Source organism: Microtus pennsylvanicus, chromosome X (assembly GCF_037038515.1).
Source record: "Microtus pennsylvanicus isolate mMicPen1 chromosome X, mMicPen1.hap1, whole genome shotgun sequence".
Taxonomy (NCBI): Eukaryota; Metazoa; Chordata; class Mammalia; order Rodentia; family Cricetidae; genus Microtus; species Microtus pennsylvanicus.
In genome coordinates, this window is record NC_134601.1 from 28,415,708 (window position 1) to 28,443,319 (window position 27,612).

General features: G+C 39.8%; 1 protein-coding gene across 2 annotated transcripts; it reads right to left on the reverse strand.

Moving 5' to 3' along the window:
• Window positions 1-2,742: 2,742 nt before the first annotated feature.
• On the reverse strand, window positions 2,743-13,973 carry LOC142840858 (T-complex protein 11-like X-linked protein 2). Of its 2 annotated transcripts, none has more exons than XM_075957499.1 (7): window positions 13,854-13,973; window positions 12,952-13,142; window positions 9,209-9,345; window positions 7,756-7,970; window positions 7,481-7,662; window positions 6,200-6,363; window positions 2,743-3,087 (listed from the first exon to the last, which is right to left on the reverse strand). In XM_075957499.1, the coding sequence occupies exons 1-7, from the start codon at window positions 13,947-13,949 to the stop codon at window positions 2,855-2,857; spliced, it is 1,218 nt and encodes a 405-aa protein (XP_075813614.1). In that variant the 5' UTR covers window positions 13,950-13,973; the 3' UTR covers window positions 2,743-2,854. The 2 variants fall into 2 exon arrangements, with proteins under 2 accessions (XP_075813614.1, XP_075813613.1); XM_075957498.1 differs by having other exon boundaries at window positions 12,952-13,172.
• Between the last annotated feature and the right edge of the window lie 13,639 nt (window positions 13,974-27,612).

Here is a 27,612-nt window from a genome sequence, read left to right on the forward strand (position 1 = left end):
AAATCTGTAGTTAACTTCTCAGCACAAGAGCCATGTTAATATCCTAGGCTGGTTAATCTTACACTTTTATGAGATATTTAGATTATGCAAATCTTTGTGAGCACTCTCTTACAAGTCTAAAATCATTTCATGAAATCAGGATTAAAATGGTAGGTCTGGAAGCATACATCTGTAATCCCAGTATGAAGAAACAGAAAGCCAATGAGTAGATACCCAGTGACACTGGGAGCAACCATCTGTCCTAAAGACTCCATTACAGGAAATGAAATCACACTTATTTACAGTAGGTAGGCGGGCATAGATTTTACAGTATTGAATACAATAGAAATGGAAAGAAATACCTATACAATCCAGTCCTTGCTGTTGGAAAAGACCAACACATACAAACTAATGACCTAGGAAACTAAGATGTAACTACGGAATATGATTCTTTTAAGGTCTTACCACGTTCACTATCCCAGTTGAAGCAGACTTCAAAATCCTCTTACGGCTCCGGAAATGCCACCACGCCTGGCTCAGGAATATAAATCTTGGAAGAGGGGGTGAAAGGATGTATGGAGAACTTTAAAGAGAAAGTAGGAGATGATTAGTTACATACTTGACGAAACTGACCCCTCACACGGGCTGGGACCATTGAGGGATCCGTCCAGATCACAGACTTGTGATCACTCTACCCTTGCCATTTAGCCCCAAACAAGTTTAATTAATTAAAAGAGACTATTATAGTTTACTTACCTTGGCGGATCCGTGAAGTTTTCTTGACTTATCCACTCCCTCAGCAGTGGCAGCCGCTCATTTCTGGAGAGGAGTTCCCGGTGGTGGACACGCCATAGTCTTTGGTGGCGGCCGCCCCTCAACGGTTCCTTCCCCTATTTAAAGCAGCCGCTGCACTATTCTGATTGGCTATGCAGGGTCAGCTGACTTGTCTCGAACCCTTCCACCAGGCTCTACCTCGAGGCTCCTAACTTCCACTGCACCTCGAGACCAATGACCAGGCTGCAGTACCAGCAGGTTTAGATTATGTGCTCACTCACCTGCCTTAGGGATTGGGGATTCGGGATTAGAGTACAGCTAAGGGTAGGGTTATGGTTAGAGCTAAGGTTAGGGCTAGTGTTAGGTTATGGAAAGTGTTAGTTACCAGCAAATAAATATATAAATCTATAACCAGTGTCAGACTTAGTGGATAAAGTGCTAATCGTTTATTGTTCAACTTTTATCCCACAATGCTGATTGTATTTTTTTTCTTTTTCTTCGTACCATCCAGTCGAACACAGTACCCTTTATTCACATCCTACTGGGTATTTCATTGCCCATCGTTCATGAAACAAAAGTTTAAAATTTCAGGCAGGTAGGAATCTGTGCCTACCACACATTAATGCATCCCAATTATCTACTTTAGGGCTTGGTTGAGTGGGTATTTGAAATTTTTCTCTTGCCCCAATGCCTCCTTTTTCTTCTTCCATCACTAACTATCCAGCTGTAGTTGTAATCATTTGTTTTCCTGAAAAGCCTCCCTGTATGATCTCTTTTCTTGAGAACAGGGAGGACAATAAAGTGAAAAAAGACAGGACACTGGAGATGAATGTCCTCCTTCTTCATCAGATAAAACCGATTTAGAAATTAGAAAGGCTGAGCGATTACCTGCACATTTAAAACGATAAGAGCTCCTGAGACAAAGAATGAAAAACAGAAGACTTTCCAATAAAGAAAAAAGAAAATCTTCCCTATAGAGAAGGAAAGGAAATCTCTCAAAAAAAGGAAAAGTGATGAATAAAAAAAGGGTTTTCCCACTAACAAGGGAAAATATTGAATCAAAATCTAGAAATTAAAAAGCCCTATGGGGAAAAGGGGCTTCTCTGTATCCCAGCAGATACAGAGAAAATAAAAAGACTCTTTCCAATATAAAAAATGAGAATTGTTAAAAATCAAAGCGCACTCTCTCTTTCTCTCTGGCTGCAGTCTGCCTGTCTGCAGAATTTTGTTGTGTTTGCTTAACTTTGGTTAAAATTTTGTTGTTACTGTTTTTCCCTCAGAGTGGGAATAACTCCTTGTCAATGGTCCCTTCATGGGAGAATGGAAGATTTAAAACAAGCCCAGGTTCTAGTGAGAACAACTGAGGTCAGGACATAAAATACTAAGTCAATGCTATTTGAATTTCCAAAGATATTAGTAATTCATTGTATGGGAGATGTTCTCTCTTAACTAATTAATGTTTAAATGTTTAATTTTCATCAATCTTGGTCTCATTTGAATATAAGCAGACAACAGCAACTTTCATCTTGTTCTCATTTCCATGATGCTTCATGATGCTTCAATATACATCCCAAAATAGGTTGTGGTAGTATTATCACTATGTTCTTTAAGTTTATAGGAAACTTCGATAGCACAATTGTTGCTTTGTATTCTTTTTCATTTTATAATTCAATAGGTTTCTGATTTCTTAATTCTAGATAATTTTTAGATTTCTTGTACCAATCAAGGAAACATTTTTCAACTGAAGAAAATAATATTAATGCCATTCCCTGCTGCCTGTCCAAGCTACCATACTAATAACTGACCTTCTTAGTCATTGCAGGGAACCTGAGATCCCAGTGGTTTTTCTGATAGGAGAAAAGGGCAAGAGACATGACTTTAGTTGCAACATAAAAGACACTGAGGTTTTCTTGCAGCTCAGGAATTTATTAATGAGGGGGTTGGGCCATTGGGTGTTATTATGGTTAGCCCCTGCAGTTGCACCCTGGCTGTTAGTGAGGAAGAGGTCTGCTTGTGATTGTTAGTCAGAGATGATATTATTCTGGGAGTATGAAGAGTCCTCTCTTCAGATTCCTCATGCCAGGATTCGGGACCAGCATTATCAGATAGGTTTTTCTTCATTTTTTTCCGCATTTGGTGGAGAGAAGATATTTTTTAGGATCTCAGCATAGTATGGACTAAATACATGCTGGTTGTAATGCATCAGATTGACAAACTTCCACCCTAGTTGTGCCAACTCTGGCTCAATGAAAAGAAGTCCTCCAGGAAAGTCTAGGAGAGATTCCCGCATTCCATGAATCAAACAGCATTTAAGAAACAAATGTATCCGTTGTTCTGTTAAAGACAACAAAATGAAAAGTAGAAAGAAGGGGTTTCAGAATAAACTGAACATTCACTGTCTGCTCACAAAAATTTTACATGTTTTTTCACTATGGAGGTTTGAATAAGAATGGCTCCCATAGGCTCATATATTTGAATGCTTAGTTACCAGGAAGTGGAACTGATCTAAAGGATTAGAAGGACTATGAGGTATGGCCTTGTTGGAGCAGCAGTGTTACTGGGGATAGGCTTTGAAGTTTCAAAAGCCCATGCCATGTCCAGTCTCTGCCTCTCTTTGCTTACAGATCATTATGTAGCTCTCAGCTACTTCCCCAGCACCACTCCTGCCTACCACCATGTTCCCTGCCATGGTGATAATGGACTAAGCCTCTGAAACTGTAAGAAAGCCTCAATTAAATGTTTTCTTTTATATGAGTTCCCTTGGTCATGGTATTACTGCACAGGAGTAGAACAATGACTAAAACACAAGTTGGTCCTGGAAAATGGGTCATTGCTATGTCAGGCCTAACCATGCTGCTTGTGGGTAGAATATAGACTTTGGGACTTTGCATTAAGAAAGTAGTTGAACCCATGTCATGAGAGGGAGCCCACCCCTGACACTGCCTGGAGCACCAGGATCCATAGACTGGATAGCTCAGAGACCTAGAATAGAACCAAACATAACTGGAGGAAAAAAATGTCATGGTAATGATGCCTATCAATATTCTGCTATACTCAGAGATTGGTTCCTAGCCCAATTGTCATCAGAGAGGCTTCATCCAGTAACTGATGGAAACAGATCCAAACCCACAGCCAAATATTAGGCTGAGTTCAGGGAATCCTGCAGAAGAAAGAGAGGAAGGATTGTAGGAGCCAGAAGGGTCAAGGACACCACAAGAAAACTCACAGAATCAACTAACTTGGACTCACAGGGGCTCACAGAGACTGAACCAACAGCCAGAGAGCATGCATGGAACTGACCCAGACTCTGTATGTATGTTATAGTTATGTAGTTTGGTCTTCTTGTGGGATTCCTAACAGTGGGAGCAGAGCTGTCTCTGACTCTTTTGCCTGCTTTTGGGACCCTTTCTTCACACTGGGTCGCCTTGCCCATGAGGTGGTGCTTAGTCTTACAGCAACTTTCTATGTCATGTTTTGTTATTATCCATGGGAGACCTACCCTTTCCTAAACAGACATGGGGGAGGAGTAAATGGGGGGACAGAGGGGAGAATGGGGAGGAGAGGAGAAAGGTGGAAATGCAGTCAGCACATAAAAATAAAGCAGTTGAACATTTTAAGCAGTTCAACATTTAAGTTGAACAGGGCTTAGTGGCTCATACTGGTAAGAGTGTGGAAGATGGAGTTGTTGAGATCAATTTGGACTATGATGGCCCAGCTCAAGAGGTTTCATAGGAGAAGAAGAATAATTAGTAAGTGGGCTGATGGAGGAAGGTCATTGGCTAATAAAGGAACTGCCTTGGCCCATTTTATTGATTAGAACATAGGTAGGTGGAGTAAACAGAACAGAATGCTGGGAGGAAGAGGAAGTGATCTCAGACTCCACAGCTCTCCTCTCTGAAGCAGACGCCTCAGAGAGACACCATGCTCCCAGCTCCTGGGCAGACACACGCGAAGCTCTGACCCAGGATGGACATAGGCTAGAATCTTCTGGGTAAGACCAGTGCTACAGTTTCTTAGAAATGGGTTGATCGGGATATCAGAATTAGCCAGTAAGGGCTAGAGCTAATGGGCCAAGCAGTGCTTAAAAGAATACAGTGTCTGTGTAATTATTTCTGGGCATAAGCTAGCTGAGCAGGCGGCTGGGGTGCTGGGGATGCAGCCCCGCCGCCCTTATTACTACAGTGGGCTAGAGATGATTTTGTGATATATTGGTTTAAAAAAAAGTGGCTTCTTTTTGTCCTTGTCCTAAAAATCTGGCTGAAGATAAAATGAAGTTTTGGATTAATGTCATTGGCAGAAGAGATTTCAAGACAGCCTAGTATTGACTCTGTTGTGTGGTTATTAATGGTCACTCTTGTGCAGGTCTATCATGAGCAAACTGATCAAGAAAAAATATGAGCTGTAGAGTTTGTGGAGAAAAAGAACATCATGAAGTGTAATGAAGCTAAGGTCAATACTGAGCTAAAATATTTCAAGAAAAGCCTGATGCTCAATGAAATAAAGGGAGTGGTGACCTCAGGGTAAGACTCTGCTCAGCTAAGCTTCCAACTTGTGAAACGGAATAAAAGGAAAAATTAAGCAGTGAAGAAAATCATCAAAACCAGAAATCTGATGCAAATGTAATTGTAGGAGGGGACCTTGTTCCAGCTCCAGCAAGTTGCAGAACTTGGAAGCTTCAAGAGAAGGGTTCTGGAGTCTCCCTCCCCATTTAAGGAAAGTCACTGAGGCCAAGTGTGTAGCAGGAAATCCCCTGAATGGAGGTCCAGAGAGGCTACTGTGTGAGGCAGTGAAGATGAAGCCTGGGTGATGTTGGAGATGCCAGAGTAATGGGATACCTACCAAGGAAGGCTGCAGATTGGATGTGAAACCAGCCCAAGAGAGAGAAGCATACTGTAGTCATCAAAACTAAAAGGAGTTGAAGTTCTGAAAAGTACATTGACATCAGATGTGGAGATGCAAACGTTGGAGTTTTCCCTGCTGGGTTTTGAATTTGCTTTGGACCAGTATTTGCTCACTATACTCCCTTTCCACACCTTTGGAGAATTAATGTATATTCTGTGATATTATATGGTGGAAGTATGTGATATTTAATTTTAATTTTACAAAAGATTACAGTTAAAGGACTGTCACAAGTCCCTGAAAATTTGAACTCTGGACTTTTTAGACAGTGTTGAGACTGTGATAGGCTATGGGAACTTTGAAGATGGACTGAATGATTTTTTTTTGCATTATGATATGGCTATATAAACCTGTCTGGGCCAGGGAGTGGAATGTGGTGGTTTGAATAAGATGATGCCCATGAGCACATACGTTTGAATGCTTAGTCACCAAGGAGGGAAACTTTTGGGCAGGATTAGAAGGATTTGGAGGAATGGCTTTGCAGAATGAGAGTTTAACTTCTACCTGGCATATTACTGTTATTTCTTACCACTTGGGGGACTCTTACCAATGATGGTACGAATGCAGTTCTCCTTCTTGGCAATGTTCCGAAGTTGGTCTACAAGTGATGCCCTGTTTTCACTGCTCAGAACAGTGAGGCCAGTGTCCTTGAGTCCCTGATGGATTTCTTGGGATATCTGATTGCTGACGCTGAGCATAGACTCTTCTGGCCTGGAGAATGAAAAAAATAGAGTTTTCCAGATATAAGGGCCAAACCCTAATATCCCCATCCTAAAAGTAGGCATACCCAAGAAGAATTGTGACCCTCACCATCAATAGACAACATGAATCAATGAGCACATATAAGAGTTTTGTTATTATCTTTAAGGTACCGAATTATTCATTTATTACTATATGCCAAATTTAAATGGAACAATATATATTGGGCAAGGGTTTGGTTACATCCTGAACATTAGAATATTGTTCTTAGATATTTTACATAGTATTCTTTCCTACTTGACAAAAATGCAAGTAAACTAATAAAATTACATTTCTAGTTCCCCTTTCTACTCTGATATAGAATCTCTGCATGCATGGAACTGGCAATCAATATTTATGACTAAATTATCAATTTCTGGGTATAAATTACAAAAATCCACTGTCCTCTGATGAAATACATAGTGTCTCACTAATAGAAAACATAATAATGAATATTTCAACAAAGTAACCACTTTATCCTCCTTCTGGGTAGTAAATTGTTATTCTTCTCTATGTCAAACCTAAAATACCAACAATCTTTTTGGCTCTGGTTCCCAGGGGGGCCTTTTATGTGACGAATAATGGAATGTTGTATTGCCTGTCTGTGGCCTAAATGGCACTGTAAAGACATGAAGGAACTGGAAAGCTCACTTGGAAACATGCCTGCCACACAAAAATGAAAACCTGAGCTTGGTTCCACAGTACTCACACAAAAAGCCAAATGTGATGGTGTACAACTGTCATCACAGCACTGTGGAGGCATAGACAGGTTTCTCCCTGGAACTTGCTGGCCAGCCAGCCTAACCTAATTAGTTATCTTTAAGTTCAATGAGAGACCGTGTTTTAAAAAATAAGGTGGAAAACAAGAGAAAAATCCTTGCAGTTTACCTCTGGCCTTGACATGTGCACACACTTGCACAAACAAATGACTGTGTACATACATGTGCATACACACACACGCAAATGGAAAGATCGATAAAACATACTTGGGGCTAAATTCTTTTGGTAAAGCCTTGGACAGACAAATGACCATGTACGTACATGTGCATACACACACACACATGCAAACAGAAAGATTGATAAAACATACTTGGAGCTAAATTCTTTTGTTAGATCCGTGGTTATGCTTTTCAGCTTATCCACAAACTCTGGTGAACTGAATAAAACACCACAACAGAAACTCCTTGCAACAAGTAAAACGGATGCAAGAATCGTCAAGTGGTGTAATTTGGACCTCATGGCCTGTAGTCGCGCCTTATCCATCAGCATAGTCTGGTTAGGCAAGAAAGAACAGACTGTTAGGAGGGCCGCAGTGGCACTCCTGAGTAAGAGGTAACGAGATAATGCCTCAACACACATTCCTACCTCAGGGAACTCTTCATTCCCATGGTCCCTAAGAACGAGGTTTAGATATCCTTGGTATAACACTGTTGTAAGACTAGGCGGGTCTGGGTCAGTGGTTGAAAATGGAAACAAACTTATGCCAAAAGAGGAGCTCAGCGAGACAGATGTGCTTGGCAGTGGTTTGGTGACATCTTTGGCAGCTCTAGTCATCCATTTGATGGTGCAATCAAGGAGATCTATGGAAGAGAAGGGGAAGAATATGTTTAAACTGTCAAGCTTAAAGTTGGAGACTTCAAGGTAGTCCCTTGGTGAAGAAAAGAGCAATTTTAAAAGCTATAATGGAACAGGGTATTTCCTTCCAGAATAGTTCTCACCATATAAGAAGGTGCCATGCAGGTATTTGGTTGGGAACACACCACCAACCTGTGGACCCTGTTTCCCACAATACCAACATTTCAGGCAAGATCTGCAAACTTGACCAATATTGGGGTCATCATTAACTTTCTGATAGAATCAGGGACCCACTCCATAGGAGGGAGTTTATGCCTGGCTTTGTAAGCCTGGCAAAGACCCATGTCTGAAGAGTTCATAGTCCCTAGGAATGAGCCTATTGCTTCATTTTTCTAACTAGAAATGTTGTCAAACTATCGCTAAATATTTATATACACACTCATGTGTTGTTCTCAGACTTGATCAGAGATGCTTCTTTTTGCAGCAAACAGCAATTAGTGCCATGACTTGTGACTGGGCAAAGTGTTAAGAATAAGTAACTATTGTACAGTCAGCTCTAAACAGAACATCCATTGCATCCCTTCCAAGGTTCAGGGAACACCATAGAATATAAAGCAGAGAGAGTACAAACTAGGGATGACAGAGAGGAGGGCAGTGAATTGTTATGTTCTGGACATGACATGGCTTTTGCAATCATGATCTAAAGCAGCTGAGACAGTTAAGCTATCCTGAGTCTGAACAAGACTGCGTCTGTCAAAACCCAGTCATGGGTAAGGAAGGGGCTCATGGGTCTGTGCCATCCTTCAAGAACTACCTGGAGGTGGCTTCAGAGAGAGGGAGAGTCATTGAGTGATGTACCACCAAGTGAGTTGTTCCTACTCCAGTGGATGGTTCCATACACACAGGATGATATGAATAATTTTCCAACTCGGGTGGTCATAAAACAAAAAGACAGGAAAGCAGGACAGGGGATCCTTTAAAGGGGGAATTGTGGGAATGGGAGAGCATAAGAAAGGCTGGGGTTGGGAGTGATCAGATTGTACCATGTACATGTATCACGCTGTCAAAGATTAAACTTAATTTTTAAAATGAATTATATAGGTCTTTCTGTCTTAGAAAACTTTGCTTTTCTTCACTCCTGATCCAAGAAGTAAACTTTCTACTCAAAAATAAAAAATCATTGTAAAAAAAGATAAAGAAAATAAAAGACTAATTTCCCCCTCTAGTTAAATTATAAACATACTGGGCTGCTTGTCAAGGAGTTCCTGGAATTTAGCTCGTTCATATTGGACAGAATGTTCTTGCAAGTATGGCCGAATGTTCTTGATCGTATAGTTCATCATGTCCATTTTCATCAGGCTAAGAACATGGAAGATGCCCCTGTCACAGTCAAAAACAGAATATTTAAATTTTGAACAGAAAACTAGTGTTTGGGAGTGGAGTTCAAGGAAGAAATAATAAAGTCCCAGCATTTAGAAAAAGAATGGGCCTGTAAAGTACTTACTTCAATCACAGACTGCAAGTGTTGGAACATGCACTCCAAAAAACTATTTAATTGCTTTGAGTAGGGACCTAATGAGAGGTATTTATGTCATGAGGGCTAAGTGGATTGAATTATAAAAGAAGGAGAGGCTAAGAATCTAGTGTTGCTCTATTTGACCAGGTAATGGTTTCCATCATATTATAATGCATGAAGAATGTCCTCACCAGATACAGTTACTTCGTATTAGATGTTCAATCCTCCTAAGAAATAAATCTATGCATTTTAGAAATTGCTACAGAACAACAGATAAGGAATAAAAGTAATACTGAAAATTAGGACTGTTAATCTATACAATACCTGAAAATGTAGGAAATGGGAAGAATATGAAAGAGCTTGGAGAAACAGGCTAGAAAAAAGGTTTGTTCATGTGAACAGGGTATCAAGAATGACTCAGGTGATGGAGAATATCTGTAGTATATCAGATACTCTTGAACACTACCAAAATGTTGGTAGAAATAGATAGTAAAGGTGAATATAATGAAGCTTCAAATGAAAATGAAGAGTCTTACTGGAAACCAGAAAGGTTTATTTCATGGGAAAGTAGAGTAAAAGTCATCCTTGATATGAACTAGCAAATACCTTGAATTAAGTGTGTCCATAGTCAAAGTGTTTTAGAGAAGGCAAGTTATAAGAACAATGGCCTGAGATATTAGGGAAATTAAATTTCTCAGCACAATACTGAAGGAGTTACATGGCTACTTTAAATCATGTACAGAAATACAAGAAAGAAACAATGATTCAAAGTTGAGGGGCCTAACTGACATGCGAGGAGAACAGAATAACTTAGAAAATTAAAGCCTGGCAATGTAAATAGTAAAAAGCCATCAAGAACAAACCAAATGAAACCAAGTGGGTTGCTTCTATTGGTTAATGATTAAAGAGGTTGCTTTTGGCCAATGGCTTAACAGAATATAGCCAAGTTGGAAAAGATATATACAGAGTGTAGGTGGAGTCAAAGAGACACCATGTAGCTACTAGAGGGGAAAATATGAACTACCAAGTGGAACTTTGCCAGTAGGCCACAAGCCTCGTGATAAAATATAAAATAATGGAAATTGGTTAAATTAAGATGTAAGAGCTTGCCAATAAGAAGCTAGAACTAATAGGCCAAGCAGTGATTTAATTAATACAGTTTCTGTGTGGTTATTTCAGGGCTGAGGAGCCAGGAACAAACAAGCGGCCTCCTACTACAACCAAGTGATTCTTTCGGTAAAGTGATTAGTATGGATCAAAGGAAGTAGTGTGCTGTTTATGAAGGCAAAGGGAAATATCCCCAGTGAACTTCAAAGATCTTCAAGGAAAGTAAGGACCTTTAGTGTAAGATTATAGACATACCCAAAGAATGTCACAATTGCTTCAAGAATACTTAGAGACTCTGCTTCCTGAATATCTGTATTTTGTCCTTCAGCAAACAACACACCAGTGCAAAAAAAGCTGAAGTGTAACTTGGATTCGACTGTAACACCAATCAAAAGTCTGGAGAAGACAATGGTAAGCCTTAGCAGCACCCTTGTGGGACTAATTTTACAAGCATAAGAACATATGAGCTTTGAAACAATAGCATCTTCTGTATATATATATGACATTCTGGGAGCCTGGGCAGAAATCTGCCATAGAGGTTGAATTGACAAAGAATACCACACATATGGCAATGTCTAGTGGAGCTGAAGTGAAGCGTCCAAGACTCCACAGCACTGTATAACTTCCAGTACAGAAAGCTTCAGATAAGAGACTTGAATTTATAACAATTTCTTATATAAGATGGGCCCAGTAAAACTATGGAGGTTGGGCTGACCAAGACTATTCCAATATTATTTTAAAAACATTTTTTATAAAATAGATAAAGAAAAATGCACCATTCAGGGACCAAAGGCCAGGGGGTAAACTGATAGCAGAGCTAAAAACAGGCACCTTTCAACAACCAGTCTAGAAGTCTTTGCACTGTAGCTATTGGCTATGTTCAGAACAGGGCAGAGAAAAAAGGGAAACCACCAAGGCACTAACAATTATCTATGAGTGGTCAAAATGTGGGTGATTGATTTTCAACTCAAAAATAAGTCATCTTTTCCTCCTAGTCCTTCTAGCTGTGAAACATTGAGAGTCTTCACTTCCATTTCTGCACAGAGTTTAGGCTGGGAGAAACAGAACAACATTTGAGATGGGATGGGTGGAAATCTATAGAACTAGTACTATACTTAAATGTCTTAAGAGCATCACATTAAATTTTCATGTAATGGACGGGATTCAAATAACCATTTTAAATGGCATCAAAATAAACCAGAGATACTGTAAAAAGATAAGGAATAAAATAATTTAAGTCCATAGTGCGCCTCAGCTTGGGACATAGAAGATGCTTTGTATACCGCATAACAGTTAAGACTGATCAAAGTGCTAAGAATAAGTGACTGGTTAGTGCCCAGACATGAATAGTACATGTATATCATGCCCTCCATGGTCCAGCAGACATCACAGAAGAGAGAGCAGAAAGATTCTAAGAGCCGAAGGATGAGGAAGAGTGCTGCTGACTTCTGGATTTCACAAATCCATTGCAATCGTGAACACATGGCAGTAGCAGCTACCTTCACATACCCTGCATGAAATCAGACACACATGTCAGAAAAGGAATAACTAGGAAGAAGGGGCTCAGCAGGATTGGAAGAGAGATGATAAAGAAAAATATGTATGAAGCTGTCAGCAGATAATGAGAAAGAGAAGCTGGAGAGATTCCTCAGTTGTTAAGGGCACTTGTTGCTCTTGCAGAAGGCTGGATTAATTCCTAGTAGTCACAAACACCCATACACTAGTTCCAGAGAATCCAACACCCTCTTCTGGCCATGGCAAGTACTACATGGTGCACATACATACATTTTGACAGGCAAAATGCTTATGCACATAAAATAAAATAAATAATTTGATAAAAATGAAAAAGTAAAAGTAGAAAATAAAAAAGTGAAAAAAATATTAATCAGGTCTTCCACACAGGAGGATAACAATTAAGAACAGAGGTCTATCATAAATAATATCTGGTTCAAAGCTTTCTTTTGTGGTACGTAAGACAGATTTCAGGAGCAGCATGTCCTATGGTTTGAAAATAGCTTGCTGATCCAAAACTAGTAAACTTTAAACCCAACTGTGAGCTACTGAGAGGGTGGAAAACTTAATCCAACTACAGAGTTTATGGATGAAGCCTTTAGACCGTCACCAGGCTAGAACTCATAGGATTGAAAACTGGACACACCCACACAGGCTCTTTCTTTCATCATGGGGTGCTCTGCACCACCTCGAGACTCCTTCAGCAAGAATGCTTTCACTGGACACAGCCCCTCAAACTTAAACTTCTAAGAGGGGAGCCAAAATATTTTTTCTCTTTATTGTTAACCCATGCTGTGATAGCATGTTATTAACAACAGACAACAGATAAAACAACATGAGTAGATTCTTGCCTCAGCAACTCTACTGGATCTTTTATGCTCTCTAGGTTCTGTACAGCTTCATCCCGAACCGGTGCACAGAGGAGGGCCATCAAGTTGAGAATATAGTTCGAGAGATGAGGGACATTCAGAGCCCCTTGCTCTGTTTCTTGCTTTAGGAGATTGATATCCAATGCCTTTTCAATCTCATTCCGTAGACGGTTCTGCCGTGGTAATAGCAGTGACACCAAAATCTGCCACAAAAGAAAATCAAAAGAGCCATCCATATTCTTCTTAGACTCCTAAACTTACACCCAGGCTAAAAGCATGTCAGACTTTGTCTTCTCAGGGCCAAATTTCGCAGACAGTTATTTGTGTCTGTGGGGGGGGGGCGATTATAATTCTAGGCTTCACATATACCATTTATAGCAGTAGTGATTATTCTTAAAGCAGAATGACATAAAAACATAAATAAAAATAAGAGTAGGGCAACAAGTAAGCACAGGTTACAACAACATACGCACCTCCAGAAAATGGTAACCCATTCTGAGCAGAAGTTAAGAGCATTTCTAGATTGTTTTGCTCCAAAGGGCAAGAGTGAAATAAGCAAGGTAATCTTAAAAATTCACTTGAAATAACTTTTTGACTCAAAATGTAAATTCCTTGTGGACAAGAGCTTGCATTATTTTCTGTGCTTCTGGAACACTCAAAACTTAGTGGAAGTTGAGTGAAAATATGTTTTATTGACTGATACATTATGTTATTAAAGTAATAAATACCCTAACTCTCAAGCTATGTCTTATACAAATAAAATTGGAGTTAACTCATCTCATATTCGTTCATAAAGTAAGCTACTTAGGACATTAATAATATTAATAATCCAAGGTCTAAGGTCTGGAAACTTTGCATCAACAGAGGGAGGGATGGCTACTTACCTGTCTGATGTTGCTTATAAGTTCAAGAGCACAAGAAAAGTCAGGGGGAGTCTTTGACAGCTGATCTTTCAAGTGGTCCCAAAACGCATTGTACATAGTCTCCACAAAGTTGCTTTCCAGGTTACTGAGAAAGTTAAATGTGCAAAATAATCTTTACCTCAAAACTTGATACAGGATCACAATCCCTCAAAGAACATTTGAAATCATGAAAAATCATTCAAACGGATAGGCCAGAGAGGAGCTACGTTTAGAAATCACAGGTTATCACAGAAAGATACCAGAGTGCAAGTCAGTCTCTGTCTCCCCACACATACCCCACTCCTTCCTTCTTTCCCTCTCTCTCTCCTTTCCCCTCCTTCTAGAATCTCCTTGTGTACCTCTGTCTCTATCTGCCCCTCTCAACAATACTCTCTCCCTTTCTCTCTGTCTTCTTTCTCTCCCTCTCTCTCTCTCTCTCTCTCTCTCTCTCTCTCTCTCTCTCTCTCTCTCTCACACACACACACACACACACACACACACACACCAAAAAAACCCCTGCTCTTCTTCTCTCCTTTCTCCCTGTCTACCTCTTCCTTCAGAAGAACCATAAAATAAAATTTGATTCAGGCTTAATCTTAAGTGTCTCTGGAATCCATCCTAGCCAAACATCATCTCACATCTCTCCATTTACAATGGCCTATAAAGTGAACATCTTCCCCCAGAATGTGACACATCCTGGGTTTTTCCCAAGATTCAACTCCACTCATCATGTCTTCTTTATCTAATGTCTTTCAAGAGCTCCATAACAGACTCCAGATATATAATCTCAGTAACTCAGCATGCTGCTACTCTTTCAGCTCTCCCTAACACTGAGTCCTTCCTTCTCCCAACACCTTACATTGAAGCAACAGTAATCTGTTTAGAGTGAGCAGTAATTATTTTCTACCTCTCTATGCGTTAAGATGTCTAAAGAAATATCTTTAGAGTACTTTTCACAAAAGATCAGCTAAAATGTACCTATTCATCCTCTTGGGAGTCAACTCAAATTTTATGATTTCAAGACAGTCTTCCCCAATAGTCACCCAGGCAGCTGCATATTAACAAAGAACTCCATTCATTAGCTAAGACAGATCCATCCTCTACATACTAGCTCTTGGGTTATCTGTTCTGTAAGAGTTTCTCAACGGCAAAGGAATCTTACTTACCTGTGTGTCCTCAGCATTCAGCACTCTACTTTCCACCTAGTAACTACTCAATAAATGCTTGGTAAATGAATGAATGGCGATGGTGTTTCCATTAATTACTGGAATGTAAATCCAGAAAATAAAGAGAACTCAAATTCTAGGGACTATGAACTGAATGAAGAAAATTCTAGGCTACATGTGTTTTGGTAAAAACTCCATTCATGGAAGGTATACTTAGCATGTTTCACTATTAGCAACAAACAGAATAAATCCAAGATACATGAGAATCCCAAGAACCAAGATAGAGCATGGTGCTTTAGTAACAGAATCCCTAAAGTGGCAAAATAACAGAGGCATTAAAATGAGAAATTTAAAAAGCTATAAAGTAACATTTATGGCAAAAATAAATTCTTTTAACTCTTTCTACTTACACTGTGTGTGTATGTATGTATATTGTCCGTACACACACAAATGAGCATGCACATGTACCCCATACAAAGTGTCACAGAATCTGTGTGGAGGTAAGAGTTGTACGAGTTGGTTCTCTCCTTCCCCCATGTGAGTTCCAGGGATCAAACAGATTATCAGGGTCAATGGTGAGCACCTTTGCTTTCAAGTCATTTTCCAGCCCACATTTAATGGCTAATGATCCATTAAAGGCATTCAATCTATACTTATTGAATGGCTCATTTATGCATTTTAATATCAATGTAATTATGAAGATTCTTCCTTTATTTAATCAGAAAATATAAATGCTCTGAAATTTCTTACTCATGACAATATCATTACTAGAAAAGTTATTTGTCAGGTCAGAGAGATGGCTCACGGGTTAAGTGCACTCATTGCTCATCTCCAGTGCCAGGGTTTGAGTCCCAGGAATCACATGGTGGCTCGCAACTGTCTGTAACTGCACCCCTAAGGTATCCATTGCCCTTCTCTCTAGTCTTCGTGGGCACTGCACATATATGGTGCACAGAGATATATGGAGGCAAAACAACCATACAAAGAAAATGAAATCAAAATTGAAACATTGTTTATCTGCATCTGATGTACAATTAATAAAAACTCAGAGAGAGAAATTGGGGTTCAACATAAGAGTCAGAAAAGCAAAGCAGCCAGTCACTTCTACCTCTCAGTCCAAAATGGCGATCCTGCCTCCAGGAATCTCAGAATGAGACTGAGAGTGAGAGCTGTCTCCTCTCATTTTATAATCCTCTCTAGTGCTGGGATTAAAGGCATGCACCGTCTGGTTTCTATGGCAACTAGTGTGACTACTGGGATTAAAGGTGTGTGTTACCACTACCTAGTCCGAAAGGCTGACCAGTGGAATTGTTTTGCTCTCTGATCTTCAGGCAAGCTTCATTTATTAAAATGCAAATGAAATGCCACTACATGCATCCACTGAATGTGCAGAAAATTAAGAGGAGCTTCTAGCAGCTATAACCTCCAAGTCTATATGTAAGAATCTGAAATTCTTTACTAAAAACCAAGAATTAACATTCTGACAATTACATTGATTTATTTGGTATTTAGATATAATTTGATATTCTGACACTTTGTGTGTCTGTTTATGTGCGACTGTGATGTGTGTGTACAGTCTACGGGCTCCTTTGAGGATTCACATATAGAGGCTGGAGAAGGATATGATGCCTTATTCTGTCATTCTGCCCCTTATTTCCCTGAGACAGCCTCTTACTGAACCTGAAGCCAGGGTGGCAGCTAGCAAGGCCTAAAGATCCATTTGTTTCTGCCCTACATATTGCTTGGGTTACAGGGCAGGAATGCACAATACCACACCATATGTTTTACATGGGTTCTGGGGATTTGAAGTTAGGTCCTCATGTTTGGGCAGTAACTGGTCCTAGCTACTGGGCCATCTCTTCATCCTCACTACTAAACTTTTTTTCTTTTCTTCCTTTTTTGTCAAGATAGTGTTTCTCTGTGTAATCATGGCTGTCCTGGATCTCTTTTTGTAGACCAGGCTGGCCTCAAACTCAGAGATTCACATGTCTCTGCCTTTCAAGCTAAGATTAAAGGTGTGCGTCGCCACCTGGCAGAATGCTTTTAAATTAGATAATGATATGGATTATTCTGCTGTTCCATTTGATGCTATTTGAGACAGACTTAATCAAGCACTGCATGTTTTAATAGAAAAAAATCGAACATGATAAAAAATAATCTAACCTATGTAAGCATGCCAAGATGAGTAAATAAATAAGAATATTTACCTTTTTTCAGAAAAATCATTCTCCTTTTTCACGACATCTTGGTTTACCATGCTTTCATGTGAAATATTCAATTTGGAAACTTCATTAACTGACTTTCTATCTTCAGTAGAAAGGTCTACAAGCTGGCTCTCTGGAAGAAAAGCACAGTAGTCATCAAAAGAAGAGCCCACACAAATTTGCTATTAGAGAACAAACTATACACATAGATAAAGTCATACTAAGAAGGTGTGTAGTAGAAAATTGAACATAATAAAGCACATTGATTGGATTTGACATACATCTACGTAATACTCCAGGCAACAGACAGAGAATAAACAAAGTCTCTAAAATTGATCACAATAGGGATAAAGCAAACCTTAAAACTACGACAGTTAATGGTGATTAATGTAGAGATCCACGGCTACACAAGATACCGAGAATAAATGACAGTTGAGGACTCAGTCTTAAACAAGACATATATATCACATCCTCTAAGGTTAAGAGACCATTGAGGAAGAGGGCCAAGGAAATGTGTAAGAACTAAAGATAGGGTGAGAGCTTTGAAATATCATCCTCAAATTTGATATAGCCATTGCAAACAAGAACTCACAGTAACTAGGTGCCTTACTTCCTGATCTATTCCTGTGAAGAGACAATACAATCAAAGCAACTCTTACAATAAAGCATTTAGTTTGGGGCTTGTTTATAGTTTTAGAGGGTTATTAGTCCATGATGTTCATGGCTGGAAGTAGACAGCCATGATGCTGGAGCAGTAGCTGAGAGATTTACATCCTGATAGATAGAGAGAGAGACATATAGATACACACACAGAGAGAGAGAGAGAAAGAGAGAGAGAGAGAGAGAGAGAGAGAGAGAGAGAGAGAGAGAGAGAGAGAGAGACTGTAATGAGCTTTTGAAACCCCAAAGCCTGCTCCCAGGAACACATTTCCTCCAAAAAGATCACACCTACTCCAACAAGGCCACACCTCCTAATCCCCTTATCATTCCCAAACAGTTACAGTCCCTGGTGACTAAACATTCAATGGCTCTATGATGTGCATTCTCATTCAGAATACCACAAGAAGACTAGCAAAACTGGGCTGGAACAAGATTAGTTCTGTAAAGAGCCTGTCATGAAAAGCAGATGGTGATTAATGTGGCCCTATCTTCTACTGATGACCAATTTAGCTACTAATAGATTCTGTTAAAGGGAGAGTTGTTGTCTTCACTTTTGTACCCACTGCTGAGCCCATCAATTCCAAGCGATAGTGTTCCAAACCTATGGTTATACAGATGGCCCTGGTTAAGCTCCATGGATCACAAAATAAATTAAATAAGCATAATATTGAAAAATCTTTTTAGAGAAGTAGGGGAGTAGACAGGTAGTAAGGAGATGGAAAGATAAGGGTATGAGGGTCACAGCACATGTGTAAAGTTTCCAAACAACAAATTTAATAATACTAATAGATCATTAATTAAAAGTTCTAATATAAAAAATTGAAAAAGAGAATAAAAGTAATTTCTTATATATTGTCAGAGTATATTGAAATAAAACAGAAATCAGCACCAACAGAAATTACACAAACACCTGGAGACTGAAAAATACACTCTTGACTGAATAGTAGGTCACTGAAGGAATCAGGATTTAATATTTTTCTTTTTTTTCTAAATAATCTCATAATTCATTGTGATCATATTCATCCCCAATTACCTTTTCCCTCTCCAGTTCCTGCTGATCCCCCCTTTTTTCCCAACAGGTATCCCAGCATATCACAAAATGCCACCATGTTAGCCTCCCAATTTGTTCCTTCTACAGAGGCTATTCAACACCCCGCCTTCTGAGATCTTGTGCCTCTGTGTTCTACCAGGCAGGTCCCACTTATTTCTCTTCCAGAGACTGGTCAACTAGAAGCTTCTTCCTTTCTGGTTAATGTTAATAGTGCCAGGATGTGCTATACAGGCAGAGAAAAGGAAATTCTCAGTGGCCATCCCTGGTGAGAACCCTCTATGATATAATACCATCTTAGTTGCTGTAATAAAGTACCCTGACAATGGCAACTTAAGGGAGAAAGGGCTGTTTTGGCTTAGACTTCCAGGGCGATATAATTCATTGTGGTGGAAAATATGGCAGCAAGCGGAAAGGAAGTGAACAGAAAACAGGGCTGTAGAGGCACTATTAGGAAGGAGGTGTGGCTTTGTTTAAGTAGGTGTGGCTTTGTAGGAGAAAGTGTGTCACTATGGGGGCGGGCTTTGAAGTCTTTTTCTCAAGCTTCACTTAGTGTGACTTCTTGCTGCCTCTGAGTCAAGATGTAAGACTCTCAGCTCCAGCCCCATTCCACTGTCATGCTCCCTATTGTGGTGGCAGCAGACTGGACCTCTGAAAGCATAAGCGAGTCATCCCAACTAAATGTGTCCTTTGTAAGAGTTGCTGTGGTCATGATGTCTCTTCATAGCAATGAAAACCCTGAGTAAGACAGGGGCCATGCTATACTTCAAGGCCTTCAATCATCAATTCACTTCCTTGATTAAAACTCCCACTAAAGGTTACACAAACTTCTCAAACAGCAGCAACAGCAGGGGGGAGGGGAGGGTCAAGTGTCCAAATATGAGAACCTATACCAGATATTTTGTACTCAAACAGGAACAAATATCTACCCGACAGTCAAGATACTTCCTATGGTACAACAATAACATGGCTGTTATGGAGCAAATCAATTGCTTTGTGATTGGAATTGGGGCCTGTTCCATAGGACAGAACTCATGCCATAAACCTGGTCAAAAGCCCACAGTTAGGGAAGACACATGCCCAGTGGAATATCTGCTACAGTTATTTTGCTAAATGGATACTGTCAAGATGTCTTCTAAATATTTGTGCTTATACCCAACATAAGTGCTGCTCTAAGCATCTGTCAGAGAAGCGTATTTCTACAGGGAATGGCAGGTAAGGCAGAGACTCGACTGTACCAAAGGCAGAGATAAGTGAGAATTGCATGCTCAGCATTAAATGGGGCATCTTTATCACCCCCTCCAAGGACCAGAGAAGTGGATGTGGAAAGAATGAAGAGTCAGAGACTGGGAGGGGTACTGTGAAATACTGTCTTCTGGATATGGTATGGCCATTGCAACCATGAACCCACAGTACTTACCTGCACAATATCCACACAAAATCAAGCCCATCAAGTTCCCTTAGTAGATGGGGGAGGAGCTCATAAGGTTCCACTCCAATCTGGCTGCCAGGGGTGGGGTACTTCTTTTCCACAGTGCTTCAAGCTGTTAATATCTACCCAAATATAGTTAAATAGTCCCACCCATCCTCATTCAAGCAGCTCTATTTAAATTTATGTAGTCACAAAAGTGAGCATGAAAGCAGGAGGGGAATTAGTTGGACGGAAGAGATGGATGAACACAAGGAGGGAGACAAGAAAAGAATAATAAGTTAATCTGATAAGATACACTGTATCCATGTATGAAATTATGCATAAAACCCCATATTTTATACATGCATGAAATTGTCCTAAATTTTTTTTTGTAAAAGCCAGCAGTTTTTCTAGGTATCACTAATGAATTTGGAGAGAAAGAACTCATGAATGTAATCCCATCAAAGTAGTCGGAAAAATGCCTTGTCTAATTAAGTGTAAGATCTCTCAAATGAGCATTCTAAGATGCTGAAAATACAAATCAAATATGCTAAAAGCTGGAAAATCTTCTGTTCATGAATCAATGGATGATGAAAACACAGCTGAGGAGCTATTGATAACTGAGTATGTAGCTACTGATAACTGAAGAGAGGCTGACCTACCAGAGACAAAAAAAAAAAAACCTGGCTCTCCATCTCCCAGAAGCTATCACCTTGTTTTTACCCCCCCCCATCAGTGCTGAGAGTTTGTCTAGCTTGAGCTTGTACAGATCTTGAGCATGGTGTCACAGTCACTGTGACCTCATAAGGGCAACTGCCCTGTTGTGTCTGCTATATATTTCCCCTGTCTTTAAGTGATTCCAACACTAATGAGGCTTCAAACACAGAAAACTATACTTTGTATCTAAAATTTAATTTTAATTTCACTTAACAATCAAGGCCCTTATCCCTGTATGTAAAGCTAAAACTAGAGTTCAGACAAGAAATGAATACAAAAGAGGACAGGCAGAGCAACGTAGCAAAGCCTCATTGCAAAAGGCTTTTTCTCTAAATCTCTTAAAGGCACTTCTGCCATGGATTTTTTGTTAGATTTTTCAAGACTGGAGCTGGCTTTGTAGACCAGGCTGGCCTCGAACTCACAGAGCTCCACCGGCCTCTGCCTCCCTGGTGTTGAGCTTAAAGGCGTGCACCACTACAGCTGGTGGTTTCATGATCTTTTTAACCTGCCATAATAGCTTTCATTACCGACCCACCTGAAGAGGAGTCCGCTGAATCGATATCATCTTTATGGTTCTTGCTTGGGGCTTTAGGCTTTTCGATCTCATTTTCTGATTCACTGGAGTCATTCTTGGATGGAGTTTTCTTGGTCTTGGGCATACTGATGGTATCTGGAATGGAAAGGAAAAGAGGGAAATTTATGTAACATGGGTCTGCCTCAGTGACAAGGTGAGAGGAGCTCTTCAACTGCTGTCCTAGGCTTCGTGACTAAACTGTCATGGGGAAAAGTGCTTCTAGGACCTTCAAGAGAAAGAACCAGGGTTCTGAAACATACCTTCAGAACGAACAACTTGCGACTAGTAGAAGCTCCTTTAAGAAAATTAAAGATTAGCGTTAAACAAGCAAAAGTGAAATGGACTCACTAGAAGGAAGGACGAAACACCTTACCAACCAAACTGGGAAAAGATTATTCCTCTTGAACTATCATTTCAAGTACACCTAGAAATTTGGTATCCTAAGCTTGGACAACAGGGAACATTCGCACACAAATCTTACCTGGTTCCTTGATGCTTTCTGGTCCTTGGTGTTTGACTGCCTTCCCCAAGATGGCTGTTTTTATTACTGAAACTCCTTCAGGCTCAACAATCCAGGGCGTGCCTGGACCATACCATAGAGCAACCAGGAAGAGGGGATACCAGCAGGAAAGGCTCTGACAGAATCATTGAAACGTGACACACACACCCCCTACACATGATGCTGATGTAGAGAGTCCAAACTGAGTCACAAAGGATGGTGGACTTCCTGGGCAGTAAACTGGGGGTCACTAAACTGTGATGGTGCACGCCTTTAATCCCAGCACTTAGAAAACAGAGACAGGCAGATCTCTCCGAGTTTGAGGCCAGCATGTTTATAGAACAAGTGCTGCGACAGTTAGGGCTGTTACACAGAGAAACCCTGTCTCAAAAAAAAAAAGACAAAACAAAATAAAAATAAGTTGGGGGTTATTTTACACCAAGGGTACCCCAAAATGCAAAGCAGACAGTCAGGCAAATATGGTCAGATTACAATAGAGGCAAGAGGCTAAATTTTCCTGTTTAGGGCCTTCAAGCAGCTATCCTTTCCAGATTAGAATTAACCTCTAAATTTCAGTTTTGTCTAAAATCAAGAAACCATCCAAAGCTTTTAGTCCCACACCCCCAGATAAAACTTATAGCTTGCAAATTATTTATGAAGGAAACGAACACATTCTTGTTTAATTTCATGCTGTTCAAAAGTCACTTTCTCTTACATTTATCTTAACAGTGAAATACCACAAATTCCTGCAAAAGTGTTTTTTTTCTTCCTTTTGAGTAAATGTGTCTACAAAGAAAACAGAGAGAGAGGTGCCCCAGACCTTACAAGGCCAGCAGGCCTTAGCATGGCTGACTCCCATGAGGAAAGTACCATTCAGGCTATAAAATTCAGCACATAGACAGCACCACCTGCCAAAATGAAAGCAAAGACCTACTCCATCCAAGCCCACAGCTGTGGAAAAGTCTCTACATGAACTAACCTTGGCTTTTGGTCACTGCGGTTCTCCTTTTAGCTAATTGTTCTTATTAACCGGAGTACACCAAGCCAGGATATAGACATATACTTAAAAGACAACATTGGCAGACTCAAGACTACACTGGGATCTCAAACACCCAGTGTTATCACTGGCCAGCTAATAATTTCTATTGACTTTGACCCCGTCTGTGCAGCCTTCTCTTGTGGATACCCTACAACAGAGGCATAAACTGTTAAACTCACAGTTTACAAACATAGAAATTAAAAATTCTTAGTTTTTTTTTTAAGTCATAGAAGTTATGTAGTAAAAGAACCAGAACACGGGACAGAGAAGGCGCCTAAGCTTTTGTGTTCTTCCAGCTGAATTAAGAGTCTGTTCTTTATTACGATTCAATTTGAATATTAGCTTATCAACCTAAACATAAGCTGAACAAGGGCAACAATAGTCATAGTGAGGTGAACTAGGAAGGAAAGCTCAGGAAGCTCCAATCCCACAGGAAGAACTCGTGACAACTAAGGAAGGCTGAGAGAGGGACAAATAGTCTTCACCAGGAAAGGACATCTCAGTAGTTTATCCACTATCAAATGTCCTTGACTACATAGTCATAGAAGCAGTATTATACTGACAGCATGGTATATTTATGTATTTATGAATTTATAATATATGTGTATATATATGACAATAATTAATGAAAACTAGAAATCATGAATTTGAAAGAGAGCAAGAAGAGATATATGAGAGGGTTTAGAGGAATAAAGGAAGGATATATATATATATATATATATATATATATATATATATATATATACATTATAACCTGAAAAATAAAAACAAATTAAGAAGACTAGATTCTCTCTCAATATGATGTTTTCTAAATCCATCCATTTGCCTGAAAATTTCAAGATGTTTTTTTTTCCACTGTGTAGTACTGCATTGTGTAAATGTACCACATTTTCCTTATCCATTCTTTGGTTGAGGGGCATTTAGGTTAAAAAACAATCTCTTGTTTGCATTCAAACAAGAAAAAGGGAAAAGGGAGACAAAATTTGCAGAGGACAAAAAATCTTTGCATGTTCATCTTGTACCACGCGTTAGGATACAAAAGGCTTTTGTACCTCTGAAAAACTAAGGAGGGGTAGCAAATGATTAGTTTTCCTTTTGCCCAATGGACTTAGATATTGGGAGAGGAGAGAGGAAAAAGGAGAAAGAACTTGTCCTGTCCACCATGCTTCCTATTTAGCTGTATGGCATCCTCCATATTCATACCAAGCCACACACATCTAGAAGGCATGCTCCGACTCACCACTGGAGAAAGAAGACTACCTTAGCATCATCCTTGTTGATGGTCTGACCTGGCATACCATTAATCTCTTGGGTCTCTACTTGGGTACCAATGTTACATGACTTTTCTGGGGATACATAAAATTAAAACATACTCCCAAATGGGAATTATACCTATAGCCCAAAGAATGACCCATACAAGTTCCCTTTGATGAGTAAAATTCATTGGTTAGGAGGTTTTTTTTATGTGGAAGGCTATGGACAATTATTGTAATGCCATCAATGCCTCCCCTGAATTAATAGAAACCTGAGTTTAAAACAGCAGAGTTGACTAACAGGGTCAGTTAACAGAAAGCACAGACTAAGCCAGACTCTAGAAAGTTGTATTCTGTTGTATGTCCAACTGTAGAAAAAATGACTTGTTTTGTTGTGGCCTGCTGGTTAGGAAAGTTAAATGGTTTGCTGTCCAATGCAATTACTCTCTGGTAGGATTTGGAGAATTAGTCTCCCTACACCAAGTTTTCTCTATGCCCCCACTACTCTTAGATTCTGGTAACCACCATCTAAGTTAGATTTAACATGTGACTTCTTACCTTCTGTAAGACATCTTTAAAGCTCTTATGTAACATCTTATCTTATATTAAGACCAGCATCGTTATTGGGTAGTGGTGGCACACAACTTTAATCTCAACATTCAGAAGGCAGACGCAGTCGGATCTCTGTGAGTTTGAAGCCAGCCTGGTCTACAGAGAGAGTTCTCTGTTTCACAGAGAAACCCTGTCTTGGAAAATAAATAAATAAATAAATAAATAAATAAATAAATAAATAAATAAATAAATAAAGATCAACATCTTTAGACCTCTTATGTGACTGAAATCATGTGGTAGTTTTCTTCCTTGTGCCTGGTTTATTTCAACTTTGTATAATGTCTTTTATTTCCATCCATTTTGTTTCAGATTTCAGGATTGCAGCATTTTGTGGCAGAGTAATGTTCTAGGTTATGCATATATATCATACATACACACACATAACATTTTCATTATCCATTAATCAGTTAATGAATACTTAGATTGATTTCAGTTTAGTGTTGTTATAGTGTTACAGTAAGTACAGAAGTGCAGATGTCTGATATTTTCATTTCGTTCAGGTAGTAGTAATATTGTTAGGTAGTATGGTAGTTTTATTTTTACTTCTCTGAGGTATCACCATACTGCTTTCTACAATGCCTACAATAATTTACATTTCCCCAGAAGTATGTGGAAGGTCTTATTTCTCTTCGTCTTTGTCCCCTGTGGTTAGTTTCAGTCTTTGATAATAAATATTCTAATAAGAGTGAAATGATATCTCAGTGTAGTTGTCATTTACATTTCTTGATTAGCAATGATGAACATTTTTGCACATGCCTATGGATCATTTGTGTGTTTTATTTGTTTATTTGTTTATTTTGATATGCCTACTTATGCCTCTTGGCCACCTTTTAAAATGGATTATCTGGGGAGTAGTGGTGCATCCCACATAGAGTTTGAGGGTCTTATATGAGATTTTATGCTGATTATCAAATACACTAAACTTCATAAAGTCAAATAATTTGATTCATGTTACGGTTCAAATCTTAACTGAAAAAAAAAAGTCCCTTTGTAGAAAAAAAAAACTATTGTGAAAAAAACTTAAAATTGATCTAACCAGCAAATATAGAAAACATGTGCCCTCTCCTGGAGAGCATGGGAAAATACTTTCCTGCATATTTCTCTGTATCTGCTTCTTCAGTAAAAAGGCATTGTTTTGTTTGTTTTACTTGATTTGCTTTTGGTTTATTTTTTATTGGTTTATTTTTCCACTCAAAAATTTACACTTCCTCCCCTCCTCCCATTCCCCTCCTGCTCCCCTACTCATCCTCCTCCCTCCCCCTCCCTGCTTGAGAGAGGGCAGGGAATCCTAGGCCCTCCCCCCTACATCCAGGCCTAGGAAGCTGTGTATCCAAATAGACTAGGGTCCCAAAAAGCCAGTACATGCAGTAGAAACAAGTCCTAGTGCCTTTATCAATGGCTTCTCAGTCATTCCCCATTGTCAGCCACATTCAGAGAGTCCGGTTTGATCCCATGCTCCTTCAGTCCTGGTCCAGCTGGTTTTGGTGAGCTCCCATTAGATCAGTCACACTGTCTCAGTGGGTGGGCACGCCCCTCGTGGTCCTGACTTCCTTGCTCGTCTTCTCCCTCCTTTTGCTCTTCAACTGGACCTTGGGAGCTCAGCCCGTTCCTCTGATGAGGGTCTCTGTCTCTATCTCCATCCGTTGCCAGACGAAGATTCTATGGTGATATTTGAGATAATCATCAGTGTGATAGTGGGGCAAGGCCAGTTCAGGCACACTCTACTCTGCTGCCCAAGGACCTAGCTGGGGACATCCCCGTGGACACCTGGGAACCCCTCTAGAGCCAAGTCTCTTGCCAACCCTAAAATGGCTCCCTTAATTAAGATATCTTCTTCCCTGCTCCCATATTCGCCCTTCCTCCATCTCCACCCTCCCACTCTCCCAAATGCTCACCAGTCTTTCCCTTCTCCCTCCATGGGGGTGGGGGTAGGGGTGGGGTGAGGTGTGAGAAGCGGAGAGGGAGAGAGGGAAGGGAGAATGAAAAGACTGTTTTTGTTTTTTGTTTGATTGATTAGTTGATTGGGTGGTTGATTGATTTTTAAAGGAGTTTAATGACACACTCAACAAGAAAGTGTGGGCCAGGTCCTGAGCCACCAAGGGTTTTAGAAACAATTCTGGATGGAAATGTGTAAGAATAACTATTACTAATACTTGTCATTCTCTCTGCCTCTCTCGTTGTCACCAAAATCAATGTCTTCAGGGTTTGGAGAGATGACTCTGTGTTTAAGAGCACTGGCTGCTCTTCCATAGGACCCAGGTTTAATTCCTAGTACCCACAGGGCATTCCAGGATCTGATGTCCTATTCTGACTCCTGAGTGAACCAAGCATGCACATGGTACACAGACACACAGAGGAAACAAACATACACATAAAATAAAAGTAATTTTAAGCTTGGCAATGGTGGTGCATGCCTTAAATACCAGTACTCAAGTGATGTGGGAGTGTCATATATCAATCTGTTGATTTCATTGGTTAAGCAATAAAGAAACTGCTTGGCCCTCATAGGTTAAAACATAGGTGGGAGGAGTATACAGAACAGAATGCTGGGAGGAAGA

Bases quoted from the DNA above. Each gene is read 5' to 3' on its own strand.
- LOC142840858 (XM_075957498.1), bottom strand. From the start codon at position 13,949: ATGTACAATGCGTTTTGGGACCACTTGAAAGATCAGCTGTCAAAGACT. The intron at 9,346-12,951 runs GCAAGAATCTAC...TGACTGTGACAG, and splicing joins GATCCAGTAGAGTTGCTGAG to GGGCATCTTCCATGTTCTTA. The intron at 7,971-9,208 runs GTATGTTTATAA...TCTCTTCCATAG, and splicing joins ACTCCTTGACAAGCAGCCCA to ATCTCCTTGATTGCACCATC.